Source organism: Manis javanica, chromosome 17 (genome assembly GCF_040802235.1).
Source record: "Manis javanica isolate MJ-LG chromosome 17, MJ_LKY, whole genome shotgun sequence".
In the NCBI taxonomy this organism is placed as follows: domain Eukaryota; kingdom Metazoa; phylum Chordata; class Mammalia; order Pholidota; family Manidae; genus Manis; species Manis javanica.
The window spans coordinates 49,112,013-49,135,522 of NC_133172.1; the positions used below are offsets into that span (position 1 = coordinate 49,112,013).

At 46.9% G+C, this 23,510-nt stretch overlaps 2 protein-coding genes across 3 annotated transcripts in view; both read left to right on the forward strand.

Annotated features, from left to right (window-relative positions):
• Positions 1-8,682, forward strand: part of SNTB2 (syntrophin beta 2) — a 95,700-nt gene extending 87,018 nt beyond the window's left edge. The window contains exon 7 of the mRNA XM_037025328.2: positions 1,470-8,682. Within this exon, the coding sequence (XP_036881223.2) occupies positions 1,470-1,562 (93 nt within the window). The 3' untranslated portion in view covers positions 1,563-8,682. The remainder of the gene's footprint in view (positions 1-1,469) is intronic.
• Positions 8,683-12,875: 4,193 nt separating this feature from the next.
• On the forward strand, positions 12,876-23,029 carry VPS4A (vacuolar protein sorting 4 homolog A). Of its 2 annotated transcripts, XM_037025457.2 has the most exons (12): positions 12,876-13,074; positions 15,127-15,188; positions 16,289-16,400; positions 16,482-16,629; positions 17,819-17,880; positions 17,996-18,115; positions 18,574-18,730; positions 19,259-19,407; positions 19,761-19,842; positions 20,071-20,290; positions 21,312-21,452; positions 22,171-23,029. In XM_037025457.2, exons 4-12 carry the CDS (start codon positions 16,529-16,531, stop codon positions 22,270-22,272), a joined length of 1,134 nt encoding a protein of 377 aa, XP_036881352.1. In that variant the 5' UTR covers positions 12,876-13,074; positions 15,127-15,188; positions 16,289-16,400; positions 16,482-16,528; the 3' UTR covers positions 22,273-23,029. The 2 variants fall into 2 exon arrangements, with proteins under 2 accessions (XP_036881352.1, XP_036881351.1); XM_037025456.2 differs by lacking the exon at positions 15,127-15,188.
• The last annotated feature ends 481 nt before the right edge of the window (positions 23,030-23,510 follow it).

Below are 23,510 nucleotides of genomic sequence, written 5' to 3' on the forward strand. Positions count from 1 at the left end.
TTTGGAGCCAGGAAATTGTTCAGATCTCAAGATGCACTGGGTTTAGGTTTGGGTGTTTTGTTTTTTTTTCCTTTCCCCATTTTAGGAAATCATTCCCTTTTTTTAAAAGTTTTGTTTGAAGGTTAGAAAAAAACAGCCTTTTAAAGGAACAGACTTTTATCAAATTGAAGATTTAAAATGTAAAAGCTGGCAAACTTTAATAAGCAAATTCCACCTGTTATTATCAGCTCTTTGTTGGGATAAGAGTTAAAAGTAATAGTGACTTGGTTGCTACAGAGATTCTTCTGACCAGAAAAAAAGATGCAGATATGTGTCCACACAGCTATCATCTTTTTGACTTCTTTGTCTTTTAAAAGAAATATCAATAGGAATTCATGATTCCTCTCAGAGAACGAGGGAAGTGTGTTGAGAATACTTCAGAAATCATAAATCATGATAGAAGAGTGAAGTAATGCTTCATCCATATTGAGCCACTGGTACAAGTCTTATCACATGTGAACTCTTAAGTCTGTTGATACAGTCACAGTAAGGGTAAATTTGGAAAACAATCTTGGAATTTTAGAACTGAAGGAGATCTTAGAACTAATGTAGAGAAATGAGAAATTGTGGCTAGAAATCTTATTTTAAATCATGAACATTTAGGATACTATGGATAAGCTATGGACCAGGACTTTTCAAAAGCCTGAAGCATTAGAATTAAATGCTTTTGTTAGATAAAGTTTATTAAATGAGCCAGTTATTAATAGCAGTTGCCATTTAGCAAGCCAGATGTTAGATTATTCCACTTATTTATATATTTTTAATCCTCACTTTGTATTTTATATGTATAAAGTTTAGTGATGGAAGTAGTACTTTATAATTTATATTTTTAATAGTTATATTTTCCTTTAAAAGGCATAGTCACCTAAGCTATGCCCTGTTCCTCGTCTTCTCTTATCAGTGCCATCTATTGACAGACCAGTTGACTCATGAATCCCGAGCCCAGATATCCTGTTGACCTGGTATCAGCTGTCCAAATTAGAGGCCTGTGCTTATCAAGATATAATCAGCCCTCCTGACTAGCCTTACTGATAAAGGGTGTCAAAAATCATACCCATAGGTGGTCACACTTCAGCTGATTTACTGTGGTTACCCCTGGGAAATATAATTACAATTAATTGTCTCCATATAGGATATTCCTCTCCTGAATCCTCTACTTTTTAGTTCTTCCTACCAAACCTGGTGGAATGTAGTACACCACCAATTGTATCCTAATAGTCAGTGTGAAACCTCACATGTAGAGTAACCTTACTTCAGAGTACATGTTCATCTGTGGCTTTAAGTTCTCAAGAGTGTCCATAAATCTGGCACATTCTTTATCCAAGTTCTTTATAAGAAGTAGAACATCATGTCCAAATGTGTTTATCTTTGGTGTTTGTTCATTAAACCATCTGTATATGGTAGTGATAATGAATGTCCTTTCTCCACAGACCATGGACCTGCACTCTTGCCCAAAGCCGATTGTATTTGTGTTGCACGCATTCTTGTCAGCCAAAGTCACTCGAATGGGGCTGCTTGTCTGAGCAGCAAAAAATCAGAAAAGAGCCTTGAGTGTCACAAGAAGCATTTCCACCTCACAAAAAAAAATTAATAAGCACAAAAAGAAAGCTCTTTGCTCTCTCCTCCAGCACAGTGCCTTGACAAGGACCTGCAAATCACTGCTGAACGGTAACCGTGTTTAAAGAAGAGCCTCCTTTTCACAAGCTACTTTGGCCAGAAATTCTAGGACTCTAATAAGCTCCGAAATGAAGCTGTTGATTTATTGGCTTGTTTCCTCATGCGGTTTCTAAGTAATTAGGTTTATTTCCCCTGTTAAGAAGATGTCTCATCGTTTTTTCTTTTTGGACATTATCAAATATCCAGTTGTTTTCTTTTTCTTCTTTCTATAGGGTTTGTTGGAGGCTTAACCTTGATCTCTTGCTTAGGACAATTGTCTCTTGCCAGTTTGTAGCAGCCTGTGCTTCCTGGTCGTTCCAGATGGCTCATACGTTTTGTCGGAGTTTGCTGTCCTCACTTGCTCTTTCCCCCCTGGGGAGTCCTCGGACTGTATTACCAAAGCAGTCTCCCATCTGTCCTGGCTCCGCCCCGCATCCCACCCTGGCTGTCACGCCCACTGCATCACAGGCTTTGCCACTCAGAAGTGCTGACTTTAGGACTTAGAACCTGCACAGTTTGATTTGCCTTGTCTTCTCCCTTTCTCGTGGTGACCAAATTGAAAAGCAAGTTGGAAACCACTGCATTGAAAGACAAGTTTTGCTTGTTTCAGGTTTTTCTGATTTTTATCTATGGTAGGAGCCAGGGGATGTTAAAAGATTTATTTTAAAAGAAAATCCTCATTTTAGCCTCAGCCATTTTTATTGCTTACCAAATGTGCCTTTGATCAGGGTTAATGGAGCTTTATTAGTCACTATTTGAATAACTGGATATCACTGCCATTACAGGGAGATCATCTATCCTAGTTTTGAGGAATAGTCTTTGATTCCTCAGTAGTATCATTTTTAGTGGGCAGATATCTTTGAGGAAGATAAATCGTAGAGAGTGAGCTTGTTTAAAGAGTAGACTTTGTCGGGGAAGCCGGCTCTTCAGCACAAATATGTCCAGTTGCTTTGGGCCCTGTGAGCCCATGCAGGACCCTAGCCCTGGCCTCTGCCTTTGTGGCAGCAGAGTGGCTTGGACTAGCAGCTGTGAGTTCAAGACTCAGTGCCAGCTTAGCCCTGTGCCCTGCAGGGGACATGGTGACAAGCCCCAGGAACAGCTGCCTGCGTTTTGCTAAGCATTGCCAGATGTCATCATTAGGACATAATAGTGGTGAGACTGCTGATTTTGTGGATTTAAAGAATCGCACTCAGCTTGTTTTTCCTAATTATGAAGGGCGTGTATATCTGAAACATTAAAATAGTACAATAGCTGTATAAAATGTCAAGATGAGCACAGTCCCGGTTTTAAGAAAACATAATACTGACTTGGATGTTCTCTGTGCTTTCTGAAGAAAGGTCTGGAAGTAGTTCTCACTTACAATCTAGATTTATCAGGAGTGCCATAAAGGATGTGAGCACTACAGAGGGTAGAGGAGGGTAGCACTCCAAACGGGTGAAAAAAAAAAGTTAAGAATAAAACACAGCTGTATATGCAAAACATGAGCTGTTTGATTTGAATGTAGATTGACCTATAGGATATGTGAAAGAGCAGACTCAAGCAGGGAGCTCGTGTTAGACATGGTAACCCCACCACCTTCCCTCTGCCTGTCAGGCAGTCCTTCCTGATGTACAGTGAGATTGAACATATGCAGAGATACAGAGAGGTGCCTGTTTTTCCCCCAGCTCCATTTCCAAAAATGAATTATCTGATCCACTTGAAACTAGAAATTGAAATCTAGACTAAAAATGTTTTCAAGAGCTTTTTTTTCTTTTTTTAACTTTTAAAAAATTCATAAACCTAGTTTAGGTTCCACCTGGGAAAAGTTTGCAAATCAGGAAAGAAAAAAAATATCTCGAAGGTCCAGCTGTGATTTCTGGAAGAATTTCAACAGATAATACCCTCAGATAAGGAGCTTAGATACTCTGCAGTGAGAGTATTATTAATCTGAGAAGTTGAATGATGTAGTCATAGACCTTTGCAGCAAAGCTATTTGGTTGTTTTTTTGTGTTTTTGTGAAAGGCTAAGCCACTGAGAATATTTTCGAGGGAACTTCTGAGCCACCCTGCTCATCAGTTATATGGAATAGATCTGTAAGAAAGGTGTGATTAAAATGTGGGCAGGAGAGGTGAGGGGTGTGTGCGTTTTGGCTCATTTTGCTCAAGTTTAAACTGTCATGTCAAAAACTTTAAGCACCAAGGTTTAGAGGGTTTTTAATATCTTTTGAGTCTTGATGTGACATGAAAGCATATAGGAGGTTTCCTTACACTAGCACCCCAAAGAGCAGGAGCCCTTAAACAGCTTGTTTAATATACTTCAGCAGCTTTCCAGTCATGGGCCACCAGGCTGCTCTTCAACCAAGAGTGTTTGTGGGATTTTCAAGCCACAAATGAAATGCTTTTTATGAATGGGACAGCCTTGACAAACCCATATTTTGTATTAAGATGCCAAAATACAGCAAATTATCTTCAAATAATAACTAAAAATGGGCATGTTTGATATTTTACATCATCTATAGAACAGCTAATTTTTCATTTTGAATTAGGACAGTCGTTGAGCATGTTATGGACTTCCATATGTAGAATGGAGAGGAGTGTCCCTCTTGTTCCGGTGGACCACTCCCTATGCCCTCCAAGACCTGGGGCTCAGACATCTTCTCCATATTCCACACAGACGCCTATAAGCAGCCAGTTGGTGTGTGAAAATTCTCCCTCTTCTTTTCCTAAAACTTTTCCCCTTCTCCCCTCTCACCAAAAAAAAAGGAACAAAAGAAAAGGCTCAGTTGTTCTTTTCTGAAAAAACTTAGTGCTCCCTAAAGTCATCAAACAAACCTTTCTTGGAAATCACTATCTAATATTTTATATGAAGAAATACTTTATGCTTATCCAGTATTTGCTAGGTAGTTTTAACTGTAAATTCACCTACCTAGCTGTCCAAGTTTTAGGTTAAATATTGGGACATGTGCAGGAAATAAGAAGTACTACTTTTAAATGTCATACATCCATTTTAAAGCCATGTTTTTGCACTTTTTAGGCTAGGTAGTCTGATAGTGCCTGTTTTTATCATCTGTACTCTTAAAAATTTTGTTATTGAAAACGATTGTATGGCATGAGTAATTGAATTATTTATTCCTTATATTTTTATAAGTGGAAAAATCTCTCTAACCAACAAATGATTAAAGTTGTTACTGATTATTTGTTTTCTTAATTTATGCTCCTAAGCAGAATGGTAACAAAGCTTTTTTCAGCTGATTAAATGCACTTAGTTAACAAACCAAAATTTATTCTTAACAAAAAACTGTGTGGAATCTGGACAAGATTATGTTTCTCCCAGAAAAACAGGTTTCACTGTAAAGGTTTGGATGGACAAACATGTGACCACTTTTGAGAAAGGTTGTAATGGTTTTTTTTGAGAACCGCCAGGTCTTCTTGTTTAATTTATATGCTGTGGATATGTTTGTATGTTTTAAAAAACATGGAGGACTCTCCATATTTTTTAATGCAAATGATCTTATAAGCTGCTATGCAAATTCTATTAAAAGCTCTATCTACTATTAAAGAGTAAAACATTCTTGAAGCTTTCAGGGAAGACCTGTAGACTTAAGCACTTTCTCTGCTTTTTTTGTATCTGGTCTTAGACACTTATGCTGAGTTATGTTCTTATTATTTTCACTGTTTATAAGCTATTGATTGTATATAATCTTTAAACCATCCAAATATCCAGCATACATTTCCATGTCGCCACAACCCACTATTGACGCCATGAATGAAATGGCTGGTTAGAAAGCCAAAGGTCATCGTTTCTCAATCCCTAAATGAAGAGGTAAAATGCCTGATCTCTTTCATCTCGAAGCATATTTCTGGTCAGATCTCAATATCTGTGTGAGGGAAAGAAACATTTAAATTTGGGATTCTGCTTAAACTTTTAAGTTGAATTTGACTATAGCCATATTCATTCTTTGTATGTATCTCTAACAGGTCTTTTATATGCCTGGTGATATTATACTCTGCCTTGAGTTTGGACAGTTCTTTCAGCTAAATGTGAATTCTTATTGTGGCTTTTTTTCCCCTCCTGAAGATGAAAGCAGAGGAATCTACCATCTGCTACCATTCTCTCAAGAATGCTTGGTAACCTAGAATTATTTTGACTTTCTATATATTGTCTTTAAAAACTGACAGCAGCAGTCTCCCCTGCTGCCCAACCTTTTTAAGGTATCTCGTTTACTGTGCTGGGTATATAGACAATAAATGTGTAATGATAGACAGTTCTAAAAGAATTATGTCATATATCAGGAGTATATGTTTTTGAGCAATATAGTTATTCCTATGGTGTAATGATACTAAGTGAACTTTACAGTTGTAATAGGCTGCTTAAGTGGCTGATGTGACACCCTTTCTTTAAAAACAAAACCAAAAACATCCGGCAGATCAGTCTACAAGAATGTTGACTGCATTCTGTTAAAAGACAGAATTTCACATCAGGTACATAGAGCACACCTGTTCTCTTGTCTCTTTTTGACACTAGCTAAACTGCCAACTGGAATAATGATTGTTATGTATTAACTTGAAAAAATATTTTAACAAGATTTCTTCTTTTGTTTCAAAACTGATAAACTTGAGCTTTATCTCTTGCCACCTCTTATTTTTCCTTCCCACTTCAAGAGACTGAACCAAAGCATAATCTAGTTTTAAAAGTTAATCTACACTTGGTATAAAGCATAAATATGCCATTTGCAAAAATTGCTTGCTTCCAAATGAATGTTTGATTATAATGAATGAAAATCTACCCTATGAACTGTAATCTTTGAATTGCCCCAAAAAAGACTGGCTGAAGCTATAAAAGAGAAATGATACTTTGTGATAGCATATGATTGGCTCTCTTGGTAGATTTCTAATTTAGTCCTGTAAGCACCTTACTCAGTTCTGTAATAATGTTACCTCCATACCATTACACAAATGCTTTTTTGTAGTTTTTGAGTCCTTCTTTGTCCCAGTCACGTATACAACCTTGTAATCTGTTGAGTCACCTCTTCAAAGTGATAAAAGTCTCTTATGAATAGACAAAAATAGACGAAAGGTTCTTTGGTGGCCTGGAGAAATTTTGAAACTGAAAGGTTTCAACTTGATTAATAACATACTGATTCAAGTATTCTTTCATCTAATAGGCATTTATTAATGTACAGTTCAGTTGTATTAATGTACCCAGGCACTTTGAAGAGTTCAAAAGAAAGTTCCTGCACTCAAGTAGCACATTGCCCATTATATCTCAATCACACCATGCCACCTATTCATTAGTCAATTGTTAAATAATTAACCACTTTATATTTTTCCCAAAGTACATCTGCAGTTCTTCTCATCTGGCAAACAGGCAAGTGTTTAAAACGATGCCTGGTGTTTGTTCCATGCCAGCATGAAAGGACTCCAAGCACATCTAAGTAGGTCTGTCTTTTCATCATGGGCAGTTTTTTTTTCCTAACACAAAATTAGACTTTAGTTTTGAGAAGAATATTCATAGTAAGATAAATCACAACAAAAATTAAGCTCTATTGCCCCAAGTGGATCAAATGGGAAAGTCTTTTTCAAGAAAAGCTTTTTTTAACTATAAACAGCAAAGCTAAATGGATATTTCATCTACCCCTATTTCTAAATTGTGCTGACCCATTTATTTGCACACTTATATCCTTAAACATCTCATTTGCTGAAAATCCTTACATCTGATGGAGTGTTTCTTAATGATAGATCAAAATGAAGATGTTTTAAACTTAGCAAAATTCCACTTGTTCTTAACACTCTGGTACTCAAACTCAATGAAAAGTGTCCTAAAGAAAGTAAATGAGGTTTGATTGAATTCTCCCTAATTTTGATACCATAACTGCCCCTCTCTTTCCAGTTTGCCTTTCACTTATCGCTACGGTTAATTTTTCAGGCAACAGCCTTCATCATGCCCACAAAGGACCCAAAACCATCTGTGACTGGAATGGCACAGAGAACAGATTCCCATGGGCTTCTTCCCCTTTGTTCTCAAGTGTCCTGGAGTCATGCACACCAATTAGGTCACGCCTTCAGTGTCTTGGTCTTTAAACGTACCCTTTGACAATCAGGTGCTAATGATGAGACATTACTGGAACCAGCGCATAAGTATTGGCGTGTTAGTGTCTGTGCTTCCTAAGCTGGAGGAAGTGATTTCCTTCCCTCTCAGTCCTGTTCAAGTAGATGTCCGTTACTTTTATTCCACCTTTGTTTTGTAAGTTGGTAAAATTTGGGGTAAAGGAAATGATTTCAACTAAGTTTTGAGTTTGGCACAATCATCAATCTTGATAATATTCTTCACACCTTGTAGCAAATCTGCCCTTATCGTAGGAGCCAGTTTTACATTTTTCTCTCTCCTTTGTAGGACTGCAGTGTTACGTTTACAGTCTGTTGGATGGCTTCAGTGTGATAAGACCTTGGTGCCCAAAGACTTTGTTTCTCTTTTGGTACCAGACCCGAGGTCTTTAGAAGGTGGCAAACCACTTACTTATGAAGGCCTATTCTGGTTAATCTGTGCAAACTGGGTGTGTCCATTTGTACGTAGTTGGTCCCACACAACTTTCATTTTTGTTAAGTATTAAGACTTAGAAAGCTAGAATAATACTTCTACAAAGAATTAAAAGTATGTGATAATCTGGTTTTTACTTCTTGTTAGAACCCTGTATTTAAACAAGACTTCTTTTTAAGTGTTATTTTAAAGTCTCAAGTCTTCTGGCATCACCAAACTACCAAATCCAAACCCATGGCATAAAACAGGGCAGTATTTGTGTTCTTAATAATAATAATAATAATAATAAAAGCTTTATGTGTACTCTATAAATATAAATACATAGACAATACTTCCCCTTGAGTTGCACATCAACATATAGCATTGTACATTACAATGAGAAATTGTAACTTAAGGGTATTATATATATAAATACATATATTCCTTTGTAACCTTTATACTGTAAATAAAAGAACTGCTTTTAGACTTGTATTTTTTTCACTTTTTTAATGCTAAAATACTTCCAAACCCACAGGAATATTTCAAGAACAGTACAAAGAACTCCTGTATCCCCTCCACCCAAATTTCCCAATGTTAACATTTGTTCCATTACCCACTCTTGTTGTTTCTAACATGATGCTCTGTCATCCTTAAATCTTGTAGTGTGTACCGGCCAGGACACTCTGGTTCACTGGTACAACACTGGCAGCCAATCCACAGACCTCATTCAAATGGTGCCAATGGTCACAACAATGTCTCCTTTGTCCTCCCAGCACAGGGTCCTGTCCAGAACCATGTGTTGCACTGGGTTGCCATGTCTCATAAGCCCCATCTGAGGCCATTTGTAAGCAGATTTAGGGCAACTCCAAACTTAAAAACTTAGTTTTGGTTCTAGTTCCACCCTGACTTTCTGTGTGACTGGAGCTTAACCATTGGATCAATCTGAGCTTTATGATACTTTTGAGTCACTGGAGAAGAGGGGCTGGTTTCTCAGAATTGTATCAGGAATCAGGGCTCCATATTAGTGTGAGTCACTCACTTTTTTTGATGTCCCAGCAAAATTTTGCCCTGGTCCTACCTCTCCTTTACCTGAACCTAGTTTTTGTTCCTCCTCCTCCACACTGCTCTTGGCCCCCATCCAAGGGTTTCCTAACAAACTGTTAAGAGCCCACTCCTTGGCACGGGCCCCTAGAGTGCTGGAGGCTGTACAGCCTGATTTTACTGGGTTGTATTGGCTGAGCAGAGTTGACTCACTGGTCCAAGCTTGGGTTTACAACAATGCCACATTCTCAGCATGAGTAGAATCCAATCAAGGAAAGTGCTGGGCAAGAAAGCCAATGGAATTGTGCATTTGCAAGTCAATGATTTTCTACCTCAAGTGTGGAGCTGGCAATCTGGTTTCTGCTCTAGTGAGAAAGAACATGAAATTGCTGTTCTGATTCAGAATCATAAAGCCTAGATATGCTCCATATGCCAGCCCACAAAAAACCTAACTTTGGTGCCTTAATTCCCCTTTTCTCTCCTACACTTACTCCCCCATCCCCAGCAATGGCAGCACTACTGCAGAACTGAGGGTTTCTCAGAATCTGTTTTCAGTCATCCAAGGAGAAATCAACAATGGGTGACTGAGTGAGATGGGAAGGCAGTCCTGTTTCCTGCCACCAGAAACAGCTGCTCAGCACAGAGCTTCCTTCAGGAGAGGGAGCTTTCTCTGGAAAGCTCTGCTTTGCCAATGTCTGGATGGCAGGCTCATGAAAGACAGAAGCTAAGCAGGAGGTCCAGGAAAGCTGAGTAGGAAGAACAAAGGGAAGATGAGCACAGCAAGTAGATCTCAACCCCAGCCCTTGCTGTGGGCTGGACTGGGTCCCACTGAATTCAGGAAGACAGGGCCTCCAAAGAGGTGACTCAGTTAAAATGAGGCCATTAGGGTGGGCCTCAGTCCAATCCTTGTAAGAAGAAACTTGGACACACAGAGATCCGGGGTGCATGCGTACAGAGGAAAGACCCTGTAAAACACAGCAAAAGCGTACTTCTCTCCAAGCCTAGGAAAGAGGCCTCAGCAGAAACAACCCTAACACCTTAATCTTGAACTTCTGGCCTCCAGAACTGCAAGAATGTGTGATGATGACCTCTTCATTCCATCTTACCCTCCTGCTCCCACGGTCGCCCCTTGAACTGTGTTATTGCTGAAATAGAGCCATTTCTGAAATCAGTAACTGACACATCCCTGTGTTCTCCCACTGTGACTACCTTTTGGTCCATACAAGTCCACTGACTCTTACCTTCTCCCTATTCACCTTCCACCTTACCCAGCTCCCAGTCCATAGACTACCACTGCAGCACCACACTCGCTGAACCTGGGAGTTCCCTGCTGCTCTGCCTTCATAGCAGCTGCCTGGATGAACCATCTTCCTGCACCTTCTGGACAGCTGAGTCTTGAGGAGAAAAATGCAAGGCAAACTGGTACCTCTGTACACTTACAGAGGTTGCCAACCTTTACAGGCTTGCCCTTAATACTCATTTCTGATTCACTTTAAATTATGTCCAACCATGTTTAACTCTCCTCAAACCCCAGGCCTTCCACTTCTCTCTCTCTCTCTCTCTCTCTCTTTCTCTCAGCAGATTCTCTTTCCTTCTAATTCACTGAGAAAATAAAAGGTACTCTCCCAACTTCTTGCTACGCATCCATCTTCGCTCCTAAAGCCAACCACCCTATTTGATCTCATTCCCACTGATTAGCCTTCTTATGGAGATCCCTTCTATTGGTTTTTTAAACATGCTTATCTTTTCTCCCAGTAACAACTACCAAAAATCTTTCCCTGGGCCCCACAACTTCTGCAGCTATTGCTCTAGGCCTCCTTTCTTTTCCCCAGACATTTTGAGAGGTGTGTCTCCTCAGGGACTGCATTTGCTCATGTCCCCTTCCACAGGGTCCACTGCAGTATGGCTTCTACCTCCATCTGACCAGAACATCTCTGGCTGAGGTCATCGGTGTCCATGTCACAGTCCGCCTTCTCAGCTGCATGAGGTACTGCACTCCCTCTCCTTATTGACACCCCTCCCCTGACTCCTAAGACACCTGGTTGGCTGTCCTACCTGTCCAGCAGTCTTTCTGAGGTTTTGCAGGCTCATCCTCTGGTCAGCCAACAAACCTCCCAGCTCTGTCCCAGGTGCCTGCCTCGCCCACCCTACCCTTCAGTCTTCCCTGGGAGATCTCATCTGCACAGCTTCCATTTCCACCCATACCCAGAGAGGTGCAACTCCAATTGTCATCTTTCTTCTAGTTGCAGATGCATGTATCTAACTGACACATGATGTTTCAACAGTACCTCAAACTCATCATCTTCCTCACTCCCCTCCCCTCCAACCTGGTCTTGGTTCAGAATTCCCCATGTCAGTATCACCACTATCTGTCCAGGTGCTGAAGCCAGCAAACCAGGAATCATCCCTGTCCCCTCCTGCCCTTCACCATACCTCATCTCTATCCATTTCCACATGCATTGATTTGTTTTCCAAAACCTCCGTTCTGTGCACATCTTTCCATGGCCCTCCCAGTCTGAGCTTTCCTTGCTCTCCTGGGCTATGGAAATACTTCAAAGGCAATAGCCACCCCATCCCTGCAATCTGCTCTGCATGCCAGAGCTACAGTCATCCATTCAGAAACAGTTTCTCACTGTTCTTAGGATAAAACCCCAAACCTTTACCATAGCCAAATGTCCTGGCCCCTGCCCAGCTCCCCAGTGTCATTCACAACAGACTTCGACTTGCTTTCTGCTCTCTGGCTATTTGAGCCTTCGTCCAGTTTCTTAAACGCCGTCAGTGGCCTCCTCAGGCCTCAGGGCCTTTGCACAGGCTGTTCATCACCCTGGAGTGCTCATCCTCTCTCCCTGATCCTTCAAACCTCCACTTAAATGGGAGCCTTTCCTGACCCCCTAATTGTGGGCAGGCTGCCTGTGAGAAGCTTACACAGCACATGAGCCTTTACATACGGGCCTCATCACACTTATCCCATAATCTTTCCTAATGAACAGCATCTTTCTCCTCAAACTATGGGCTCCCTTAGAGCCGTTTTGATCATTGTTGAATCCCCAGAAATTAGCAGAGTGCTCAGCACATAGAGGATATCCTGATTAAATATTGCTGGACGAACGAGTGTGAACAACCCACCTGCTATACCGAAGTTCACGGGGGTAAAGTCCCCGGCTTTGGAGGTTTAAGAAAACCACTTTCTAAAGAGAAAAGTATAAGGGTTAATATTTAAAACAAAACTGACTTTAGACCCACCAGCTTCATAATAGAAATCACCATGGACTGAGCCTCCACTGTGTGGTACACTATGTTTACATTAGCTTATTCATTTCCCCAAATGCCAGACAAGGTAGATACCAATTATTAGCATACCCTGTTAAACATCAGGAACCCAAAGCTGTGGGAAATTAGGTTTACTTTGTAAGTTAAACTGTCCTGTAGGGGCTGATGCAATAGAAGCGGGGGTCTAGGACTAGAGCATTGCTACCCAGCCCTGCCTCAGTCCACCCCCACCTCCCCTGCCCTCCTCCTCCCGGCCCCGCCCCTCCTCCCGGCCCCGCCCCGGCCCTAGCTGCGGCTGCCCCCAGGGCGGAGGAGCGGTGCCTGCAGTACCCGCCGTGGCCGCGCGGGGCAGCCTCGCGACTCGGGCCTGGCCGCTCTGGGCCGCGCTGCTCGCTCGCCCTCGGACTCGGCTCCGGCTGCCAGCGGCCGCCCTGCCTGCGCCCAGCTCCAACCCGCCGGGCTCCCCGCACCGGACCCAGCACCTCGGCTCTCCCGGGCCGGACCGAGGCCGCAAGCAGCGCCGCGGGGTGCGGGGCGGACCCAGGAGATGAAATGACAACGTCAACCCTCCAGGTACTCGGCGCGGCTGGGCCCGGCTTGCGGAGGCCGAGAGAGACGCGACGGGGCCTGCGGGCCGGCACCCCGGCGGGCAGCCGGGTGGCCTCCCCAGCGCCTCGGCCTCGCGGTCCCCGCCCCGCCTCCGCCCGTTTCTGTTTTCACGCGCTCGGAGCCAAGGGCCGCCTCCCGCCCCGAACGTGCGGCCCCTGGCCGGGCCGAGCCCTGAGACCGCTACGTGCAGCCCCCGCCCCTCGACCGCCCCGGGCATCGGCCTCACCGGGCCTCCCAGGAGCCGCTCTGGAAGCTCGGGCCCGCGGTCTGACTCCTCGCTCTCCCTCATGCAACTGCCTCCCCTTGAATAAGCCCCCTCTGTTGCTCAGGTTTCCTCTTCTCGGTTAACGACCCTTCATTCATTCCCTAGATCGTGCTGGGTGGGCTGGGGTGGCGCCACCTGGATGCATGACTGACCCATCCGCCAGGTACTGCCAGTCCGGCTGGGCCGGAAAAACATAAACGTGCTCCGGCCTCAGACCTGGGTTTCTTTACGGGCTCTGCCACTCACGAGCATGTGACCTTGGGCTAGTTACTTGCTCTTGGAATTTCGGGTTTCCTGTCAGTAAAATGGGTTAATACTCTAGTAGAGTTGATGTGACAGTGGCTCTAGTTTGAGTAATTCAGGTAAAGCATTCTTAACACAGTATCTTTTACCTAGTAAGTGCTCAGTAAGTGATGGCAGGTAAAGTTGCTTGGGAAGTTAAGCAAGACTTCATGGAAGAAGGGCATTTGGGGGATCAGCAAAGGATGGAAGGATGGGTAGTAATCACATACCTGGAGGTAGAGAAGGGATGGTTACTGTAGGTAGAGGAAAGAGTGGAAACAGGCATGGAATAAGTTGGGGTACTAGCCTAGGAAGTAGCTGGAGGTACAAAGCCAGACCCCACCATCCACCAGCAGGAGGTCTGCCCACCATGGCTTGCAGATTCCCCCTGCCCCATTTTTGTATGGCCTGTGAGCTGATAAGAATAATTTTTCACATTAAAAAAAAAAACAGCTTTATTAAGATAAAACCCACATACCACACAAATCACCTATTTAAAGTGCACAATTCAATGTTTTTAGTATATTTACAGACCTGTTCAACCATCCCTACAGTCACTTTTAGAACATGTAAGTCATCCCAAAAAGAAATCCCACTTCCTTTAGCCATCATCTCCTAAGCCCTCTATACCTCCCCAACCACTAAATCTACTTTTTGTCCCTATGGATTTGCCTATTCGGGGCACCTCAGATAAGTGGAATCATATACTATATGGTCCTTTGTGACTGGCTTCTCTCACTTAACATAATGTCAGAGGTTTTTAAAGAGGCTGAATAAAGAATATTTGTGACATATGAAAATCATGAAATTCAAATTTCAGTATCTATAAATAAAGTTTTATTGGAACACATCCCTGCTCATTTGTTTATGTATTGTCTGTGGCTGCTTCTGGACTACAAAGGCCAAGTAGTTGTTACAGAGATTGTATAGCTAAGAAAGCCTGAAATACCATGGTCCTTTACAGAAAGTTTGCCGGCTCGTCTTCCTCCTCTACCCCTTTCTCTCATCCTCATTCTTTGCTCTGTGTGTTACTAGAGATTCAGCAGCGCTGGCAGTTCGTTTGTCACCTTTCCCTCGTGTTAGGCAAAACTATTCCCTCTCCAAATTGCAACTGAGGTATCTTGCATGTGAAAAACTGTATGTGCTAATGTGTTCTTAGGTACATAATAGAGAATCTAGAAGGAGGGAGGGGATGGGTCTGCTCTGCCACATTGGGGTCAGAGCCTACCTGGAGTATTGTTCTGTGCCCTACCTTTCAAAAGGACAGACCCAAGCAAGAAGGCAAACAGTGAGAATGTCCAAGGAACTGGGGGTGTTTGTTCTGGAGAAGAGAAGGCACTGGGGGTAGGAGCATCCCTTTCACATCTTTTGGGAAAGGCCTTCATGGGTGAGAGAGCAGACAAATAAAGCTTGTGCTTAAGCCAGTCATCCAAGAAGGCTCAGGGCTCCTAGCCATTCTCTGTTTGTAGGTAGAGGAGGGAGCTGACGCTTGAAAATATCCAACAGTGTTACCTTTCATGTCTTCAACCTGGTGAGTTCATTTAACATTGACCTGGCCTAACCTGCCCCAGTCTGTTTTTTAGAGCTATCTGTGTCTTTCTTTCTGAGACTTACTAACTTCCAATGAGGAAGGGCTGCACAAATGCCCAGGCCCTGCCAAGAGCTAGTCAGGAGGCTTATTGTTCACTGTGGGTGGAACTGTATGTATACAGCGGGATCTGCCTGCTTGGTGTCTAGTGCTGTATCAGCTTGAGGAGAATAATTCTGGAAACACTTCCTGGGTTGGTGAAGCCATGGTTTCTAAAAGTGGGTATGTAGGTGTGGGGCAGCTGCCTGAAAGATCCAGCCTACCTGACATTCCAGTCTAGTACACAGGAATACAGGATGTATGAGATTCACAAAGACCCTCTCATAGAGTTCTTAGAAGGTTCCAGATGCCCATTCCCCTGAGTTGGTAGCACATATATGCCTCTAGAATAAGCAAGCTTACTGGCAATGTCTCTCTTCCTCCCAGAGCTACTGATGTATTGACTCATGTGGCTAAGCATCCCTTCCCTAGGTATCAACTTTAGGAAACTATCTTCTCAGCCTCAAGAAGCAAGTAGGGCTGGTAGAAGGAAGTAGTGATCCCTTTAAGTCCATCTCGTAAAACCCAGGTCAGTGAGGGACTTTCTTAGCCTACTGGCTCTTTTCTGGTGCTCAAGGTTAAGTACGGTCTCTGGTTTCCATGCTGAGCAACACAGAAATCGGTTGGTTCTGGTGTTTCCCCTGTTCCAGGCTCTGCATCCAGGTTCATTTCTCTTTCCCTTGCAGCATGGAATAGAAAGTGAACTCTGCCTTTGGGTCCTAGAGAGAGCTGATCCCGTTTCCACAGCTGAAATCCAGAGGGAAGACTGAGAAGGAGGTTGCTTTTAACTGTATGAGTGTATTGTGAAGAGGGATGGCTGACTTCGAAAGCTTCCTTTTAAGGCCTTTCTAGTTGATGTTAGAAAAGTAGGTAGATGTAATGGTCTGCAACTGACAAATCCACAGGTCTGGCTTATATCTCATCTGTGATTTCCTGCAGCTTGGGCCCCAGAGGGCTTTCTGGATCTCTTGAGAAGCACTCAGTTATTTGCTTTGCCTTTCCAGAAAGCCATCGATCTGGTGACAAAAGCCACAGAAGAGGATAAAGCCAAGAATTACGAGGAGGCGCTCCGGCTCTATCAGCATGCTGTGGAGTATTTCCTACACGCTATCAAATGTGAGTCACACACAGGGTCCTCCTGGCCACAGAGCCTCTGTGAGAGGAGAGGGCACACCCTGTCTGGTTCCCCTTTTGCAGATGAGGCACACAGTGACAAGGCCAAGGAGAGCATCCGAGCCAAGTGCATGCAGTACCTAGACCGGGCTGAGAAGCTGAAGGATTATTTACGAAGCAAAGAGAAGCACAGCAAGAAGCCAGTCAGAGAGTCTCAGAGTGAAAGCAAGGGGTGAGTGCAGAGGGCGGGGCGCTGGGCCGGGCCACAGCGCGTGCCCCCTGCCTGTGTCCCTGTCGTTCTCCCTGCTGGTCCCAGGGCACCTTCCTTTTAGGGAGTCCTGCTCATGCTAGCTGCTGTTGTGAGGCACTTTACGGAACCCTTCCACGTGTGATACCTCATTGCGTCTGCACAGAAAAGCCCTGGGTGGGATGAGGAGCCAGTGTGAGGTTATGAGCTTGGGACTCTGCAGCCAGACTCCAGCAGTATAGCCCAGCTCTGCCCCTCGCTAGCCTTGTGGGCCTGGACAAGTGCCATGGCAGCCCTGTGCTGCCAGGCTCCTCGTCTGCAGGAGAAAGATAATGGGACTTGCCTTAGTGTTATTCTAGGGGCAAACAAGGTGATGCGGTCACACCCTGAGAATACAGCTTGGTGCTCAGTATGGGTCACATGAATGTCAGCGGCTGCTGTCATCAGAGCCATCGTCTTCATCTGACAGATGAGGCAGCGGACTCAGGTTCAGAGATAGCCCAGGTCACAGAGCTGGTACTTGCTGGTGTCTGGACCCACCCCCAGGGTCTCTGTTTCTGACTCCAAAGGCTAGTGTTCCCTCTGCAGCCGCTCTCCTCACATCTGTATTTCGCCCACCATGGAGATTCCGGTTAGCTGAGCACAAAGGCCAGGGGTGTCCTGGAGGTGGAGGTGGGGGGTGGTCCTGAGCAGGAGGGCTGCAGAGAGGATTCCCCAGCGTGGGGGACACACCTAGGAAGGCAGGAGGATGATGGCATAGCACTTCAATCTGGACGGTGACTGTGCTCCTTTCCCAGCTGCTCCCTTCTAGACTTAAACTTTACCTCTTCTCCAAGTCGCAGGCACTTGGTGGGTTCTGAGTCTGTATGAAAGGCCAGGGACAGCTCCAGGTGCTTGTGCAGCTACTTCTGAAGTCTGGCCAAAGCACATGTCCCTCACCAGCCTTCTTGAGAGGGCACGCATCTCTGTTCTTACTCCCTCGGTGAAGAAACTAGGGTGGGCCGTGGGAACACTGCCTGGGGGATCCCAGAGGAGTGCTGATGACGTGCGGCCTGCGTGTGCCTGAGGAACGCCCTTCGGGACAGTGGCCTGTCACCACCATGCTGGCCTCACTCCAAGGGCCTCCTTGCAACTGCCTGCTGCTATAGCCTGTCATCTCTGTCTGCTTCCCCAGCAGTGACAGTGACAGCGAAGGGGATAACCCAGAGAAAAAGAAATTGCAAGAGCAGCTGATGGGTAAGAGGCTCGAAGCACTGTGGCGATGGGAGGGGGCATGGTGAGGGCCGCCTGGAGGGCTGGCTCCGCCTCACTGGCCGGGCTCTGGGGCGAAGGCTCTGCTTGCCTCTTGCAGGTGCTGTTGTGATAGAGAAGCCCAACATTCGGTGGAATGATGTGGCGGGGCTGGAGGGGGCCAAGGAGGCCCTCAAAGAAGCTGTAATTTTGCCAATTAAATTCCCACACTTGTTCACAGGTAAGCGTTGAGCCACTTACGGCCCGGATGTGAAAATACCAGGCTTGGGAGGGAGCCGGCTTGGGGCTCCTAATGTGCAGGTGGAAGCTTAGCTCCCTCTGTGCACAGTGGGCACAGGCTGGCCTTCCTCGTGCATTCTTGGTCGGGAGGGGCTCCAGGGTCTGCTCATCATGGTCAACATGTCAGAAACACCTTTCTAAGTAGGACTTTGACTTGACCATCCCGTGGGCAGGCAGGGTCAGCAGTGTCACTCTGCAAGGCCATAGGGGTCCTAAGACAAGGCTAGGACCAAGCTATGGGCAGGCAGTTTAGTTCCCTTTACTCTTTTGCTCCTAGAATCAGTTGTCTTGTAGACCTTTTCATTCCTGACTATATTTACAGTGACTAAGGCCCCTCTTCTCTTCTGTCTCCTGTCCCTAGTCAGGAGAAAGCTCACTTCAGCTTGTTCTGTCGTATAGGCAAGCGCACCCCTTGGCGAGGGATACTGCTTTTCGGACCCCCCGGCACAGGGAAGTCCTACCTGGCCAAAGCGGTGGCAACAGAGGCCAGCAACTCCACCTTCTTCTCTGTGTCATCCTCAGACTTGATGTCTAAGTGGTTGGGAGAGAGTGAGAAGTAAGTCAGCTGCCTGGCCTGGCTCTGCCGGCAGCCCTTGCCCCAGGAGTCACCTCCCCTGAAGCCACTGTCGGGTGTCAGAGAGAAGTAGCCAGCAGAGGGGTATCTTGCTAGCTTACTAGGGGGGCATGGTCCTGACAGAGTCAGCTGCAGTTGGAAGGGGACTTGGGAGGGATGAGTCCTCATGAGGGGAGGAGACAGGCACTCACAATAACGGGAGTCAGGTAGTGGGCTTATTCCCCACACCGGCTTCCCTTCTGCAGATGACACTGAGGCTGAGGGGAGGGGAAGGGACTTCTCCTAAGTCCAGAGCTAATGAACGGGGCTGCCAGGACTGGAACCTGTCACCACAGCTGGCTTTCCCCTGGGCACAGTGCTGCAGAGGGTTTGTTACCCCACTGACGGAAGTCCAGGCATGCCTGGAGTCCTGACCACCCCTCGGGAAGGGCAAGAGGAGAGAAGTGGCAGCTGGGACCCTGGCTGGGCATGTGGGTGGGTCCCGATGGCAATCCCCCCGCACCTTCACAGACTGGTCAAGAACCTGTTCGAGCTGGCTCGGCAGCACAAGCCCTCCATCATCTTCATTGACGAGGTGGATTCCCTCTGTGGATCCCGCAATGAAAACGAGAGTGAGGCTGCTCGGAGGATCAAAACGGAGTTCTTGGTCCAGATGCAGGGTGTGAGCAAGTCCCGGTCCCGCCCTGGTTCTCATTTCACCTAAAGCTAGCCTTGGGCTTCACTGTTTTGCTATGAGTGGGTTTAATCCTCCTGAGGTGAGAGGAATATATGAGAAGCAGCTCTGAGCTCCATCTCCTCAGGCCCCTGGTTACAGAGGTTCCTGCGACCTTTGCCTGGTGCCTGTGCCAAGGCAGGCAGGGCTGCAGGGCTCTCTTGGCCCAGTGGGGCTGGCTGGGACCTTGCACGGGGGCAGCGCCAGTTCAGGACACACACAGCCACTGAGGTCCTCCCCACGGGTTCTGACTGATCCCTACCGGTGTCCTGAGTCAGCGCCTGTTTCCCTTGCTCACAGGGGTGGGGAACAACAACGATGGGACTCTGGTTCTCGGCGCCACAAACATCCCGTGGGTGTTGGACTCGGCCATTAGGAGGAGGTGAGTCTTCCCCAGTAGGAGCTGGGGGCTGTGGTCTTTCTCTAGTTGTGGCCAACCTGATGCTGGCTGCTGTGCATGCAGCCTGACCCCCTTTCCCTGGAGGCTTCTCTGTGGCTGCGTGGTGAGCAGAGCCCTGAATGAAGGCGTCTTTGGAGGGCCCCGGCACCCCCCACCATGAAGATGTTCCACCATCCACTCTCAAGTCCCACCGTGTGCTTGGCTCTCTAGGTTTGAAAAGCGCATTTACATCCCATTGCCAGAGGAGGCTGCCCGTGCCCAGATGTTCCGATTGCATCTGGGAAGCACTCCCCACAACCTCACAGATGCCAACATCCACGAGCTGGCCCGGAAGACAGAAGGCTACTCAGGAGCAGACATCAGCGTTATCGTGCGGGATTCCCTCATGCAGCCCGTTAGAAAAGTACAGTCAGCGACACACTTCAAAAAGGTGAGTGGGCTGGCAAGGCCTTGCTTAGAAGGTGTTACAGGAAAAGGGGCATTGGTTTTCTGGGCCAGCTCCTTGACTGCTCAGGCGACACATCCTGGGGGTCTTGGGGAACCAAGGGCAAGTGCAGAGTGAGCCTCTGGCTCCAGGGCAGGGGCCTCACTGCTCTGCCCTTCCCTGCAGTTCTGTGTAGAGTGTGACCATCTGAGATTGTGTGATGCTAAATGACATGGCCCATGCCAGGTACCTCCCGCCCCACAGTCAGCTCTGTGCTGCTGTACGTGGCGGCCCCTACTCAGTGTCTGAGAAGTGGTGGGGATGAGTCGCACTGTAAGGAGCTCTGTTCATGCAAATCTCGGACCAGTGTCCAGCCAGGGTCCTACTAAGCACCTGGCACTGTTCTAGGTGCTGGGGAGATATTCATAACTGAGCAGACAAAAATCCCTGCTGTCCGGGAGCCTCCCTTCCAGTGGGGAAGGTAGACAACAAGCAAAATTAAGACTTGTTTCTTAGAGGGTGGTGAGGGGGAAGGCAGAGGAGGGAGGGAGGCCTGGTGTTCCCAAAGGCTGGAGGGCGTAGGCAGGCTGCGCTCTGAAAGGACAGGCCACACTGGTGACAGGCGAGTCGGGAGATGAGGGAACGTAGTTTCGGGGGAATGCTGCCGATGGAGCAGGCTTCAGTTGAAGAAAGAGTTTTGATGTCACTGCATTCATGGTAAGATTTGGAGTTAATGAGAAAGAGGAAGATACCAGGCATTTGGGCCACCAGACTGGTATTCCGGGGAACAGAGGCTGGAATGTCATGCTGTTCACAAACCTCTGAAATCAGGCTTTGAGCCACTTTGACTACCCAGCTCGAGAGTTTTGAAGGAGCCCATCCCTCAGACTGATGCCCCAGAAACCCAGGCTTTCGTTCATGCCTTACCATGACTTCTCCTCAGGACTCAGGATGCTGAGGCCTTCTACCCCTTCCCCAGACATCAGCGGCAACCCCGCTGGCCAGACAAACTCGTGTTTGGTTTTAGGTCTGTGGCCCTTCCCGCACCAACCCTAGCATTATGATCGATGACCTCCTGACCCCGTGCTCACCAGGGGACCCAGGAGCCATGGAAATGACTTGGATGGATGTCCCGAGTGACAAACTCTTAGAGCCTGTGGTTTGCATGGTAAGTGGCCAGCTGGGAGAGGGACTGCACAGAGCCCAGAACATTGGGGGTTTGGGTCCAAGAGTAAAAGTAAGGTTCTCACCTTCTCTGTCCTGGGCTGTTGTGGACCAGCCTGAATGGAGAATGGCCTTTGGGGCTTTGGGTGGTTGGGGCTCCTGCCATTAGACTCGGTAGGGGCCAAGGACAGAGGCTGTAGCATTAGTATTTTATTTTCTTCAGCACGAAGGGTACAGGCCAGCTGACGTGACTACACCATTCCATGGATCTGGCTTGTTTTGTGCACAGAAGGAACCATTGAATGTCTGTCAGCACAGCTGGATTTTGTGAAGTTGTGCAGGCAGCCTGTCACTTGATGAGTCTTCCTTCTCCTCACCCTCGTCTTGCTGCTGGTCCTGCCCCTTGTGTGTGCAGGGGTCCGCCATTGTGGCTGGTGTGGAGGATGTGCCCTTACAGCTTCTCACAGGAGTTAAGAGATGTTGGGAGCTTAGACTCGCTCAGACTGGAAGTAGGCCCCTCTGGAAATGACATGAGCTGCCTCGGAGGGAAGAGTGAGGAGGCATTTGGGCAGAAGCCGGGCAGCCAGGGGGAGGCCTGCATTCAGGGCTGGGCAGTGACCATGAAAGCAGGCTCTTCCGGCCCTAGACTGCACAGGTTTGCGACACGGGGAGACTGAAGGCCTGGAGCCCGGCTCCTCAGCTGCGTGCCCTTGTCTTTGCAGTCGGACATGCTCCGGTCTTTGGCCACCACTCGGCCCACTGTGAATGCAGAGGACCTCCTGAAAGTGAAGAAATTCACAGAGGACTTTGGACAGGAGAGTTAAAATCCTCACTCGGGTGATGGTGAAGGTGGGAGGCTGGTTGGGGTAAATCCATGGCACTTCCCATGTCAGTGGCCACACAGGGCTCCAGGGCTCATCCTAAAGTCACTGTATTGTCCCCTGGCTCTCTGGCCATCAGCTGGGGAGCAGGAAGGAATGGCCTCCCTGGCCACAAAGACGCAGAAGCACATTCGGCACCCAGTGGATTACTGGCTCTTCCTACTTCCTCTTCTTCTGGATGCTCGCCAGCTCCTTGTCTCCTGCCCCTCTGTGCGTTTTTTTAAAATCTTTTGTTCACCTAAATTAATGCTGCTTGGATTTTGTCTTCTTTATAGAGTTAAAATCTCCCAGAAGTGTCACGGAGTTGGGGCAGCGGCGCTCTGGGGTCGGTACAGCCGACCTTCAGATGCGCTTGCCAGCCCCTGCTCCCCACTCCTCCTAGGCCTGTTCCTTGTGAACTAACGGCTGATGCCCTGGGGCCCCAGCCTGAGCTCTGCCTGCTCAGGCCAAGAGTGAAGCCAAACCAGTCCCACCCTCCAAGGTCAGCATCCTGGGCCCTGTGTCCTCCCTGCAGGAGGAGAGGATGGTTTTTGTGAGCACAAAGCTGTGGAGATCAGCACGAGTGAGGATCACTGCCGTGTGGATCGGTCAGGCAGGTTTCCCTGCTCCTGTTCTTCCTTCTGAATGTGAGAACACAGCCCAGCCGCTGCCCCTGGCTCCCCCCCTGGAAACAGGCTAATAAATCCTTCTCCCCTCTGGAGCCACCTGAGTGATGTCATCTTTGACTCTTGTTTGAGGCTCTTTGAAGGCCCTGCTTACTTCTAAAAGAAAGACCCTCCAGTTTTCTGCTGTCTTCTCTCAGCAGAGGGGGCAGTGAGTAGGAATGGAGCCGACTGCTGCACTGCCCAGGCCTGTCCTCGCCAGGTTCTCCAGTCCCCACCCCCCACACGAGGCTGTGGAATTGTGGTCAGGAGTGTCTGAGGGATCCGGACAGTTCTTTGTGTTTGTCAGCCTTCTGGTCAGAGGCTGCAAACTGGGAGGCCAGACATGGCCTGCAGCTATATTTGGTCTGGTCTGATGCTAACATTTATAGATCAAGAGAGTTGATGGAAAAAGTAAGATTTCTGGCTTTTGGAAACTTACATTAGGTAATGCTGGGCCTTCTCCCTGTGAGGCAGCCTGCTAGCTGCACCTGAGCCGGGGCTGCCCTGTGCAGGAGCAGGACATGCTCTCCAGCTCAT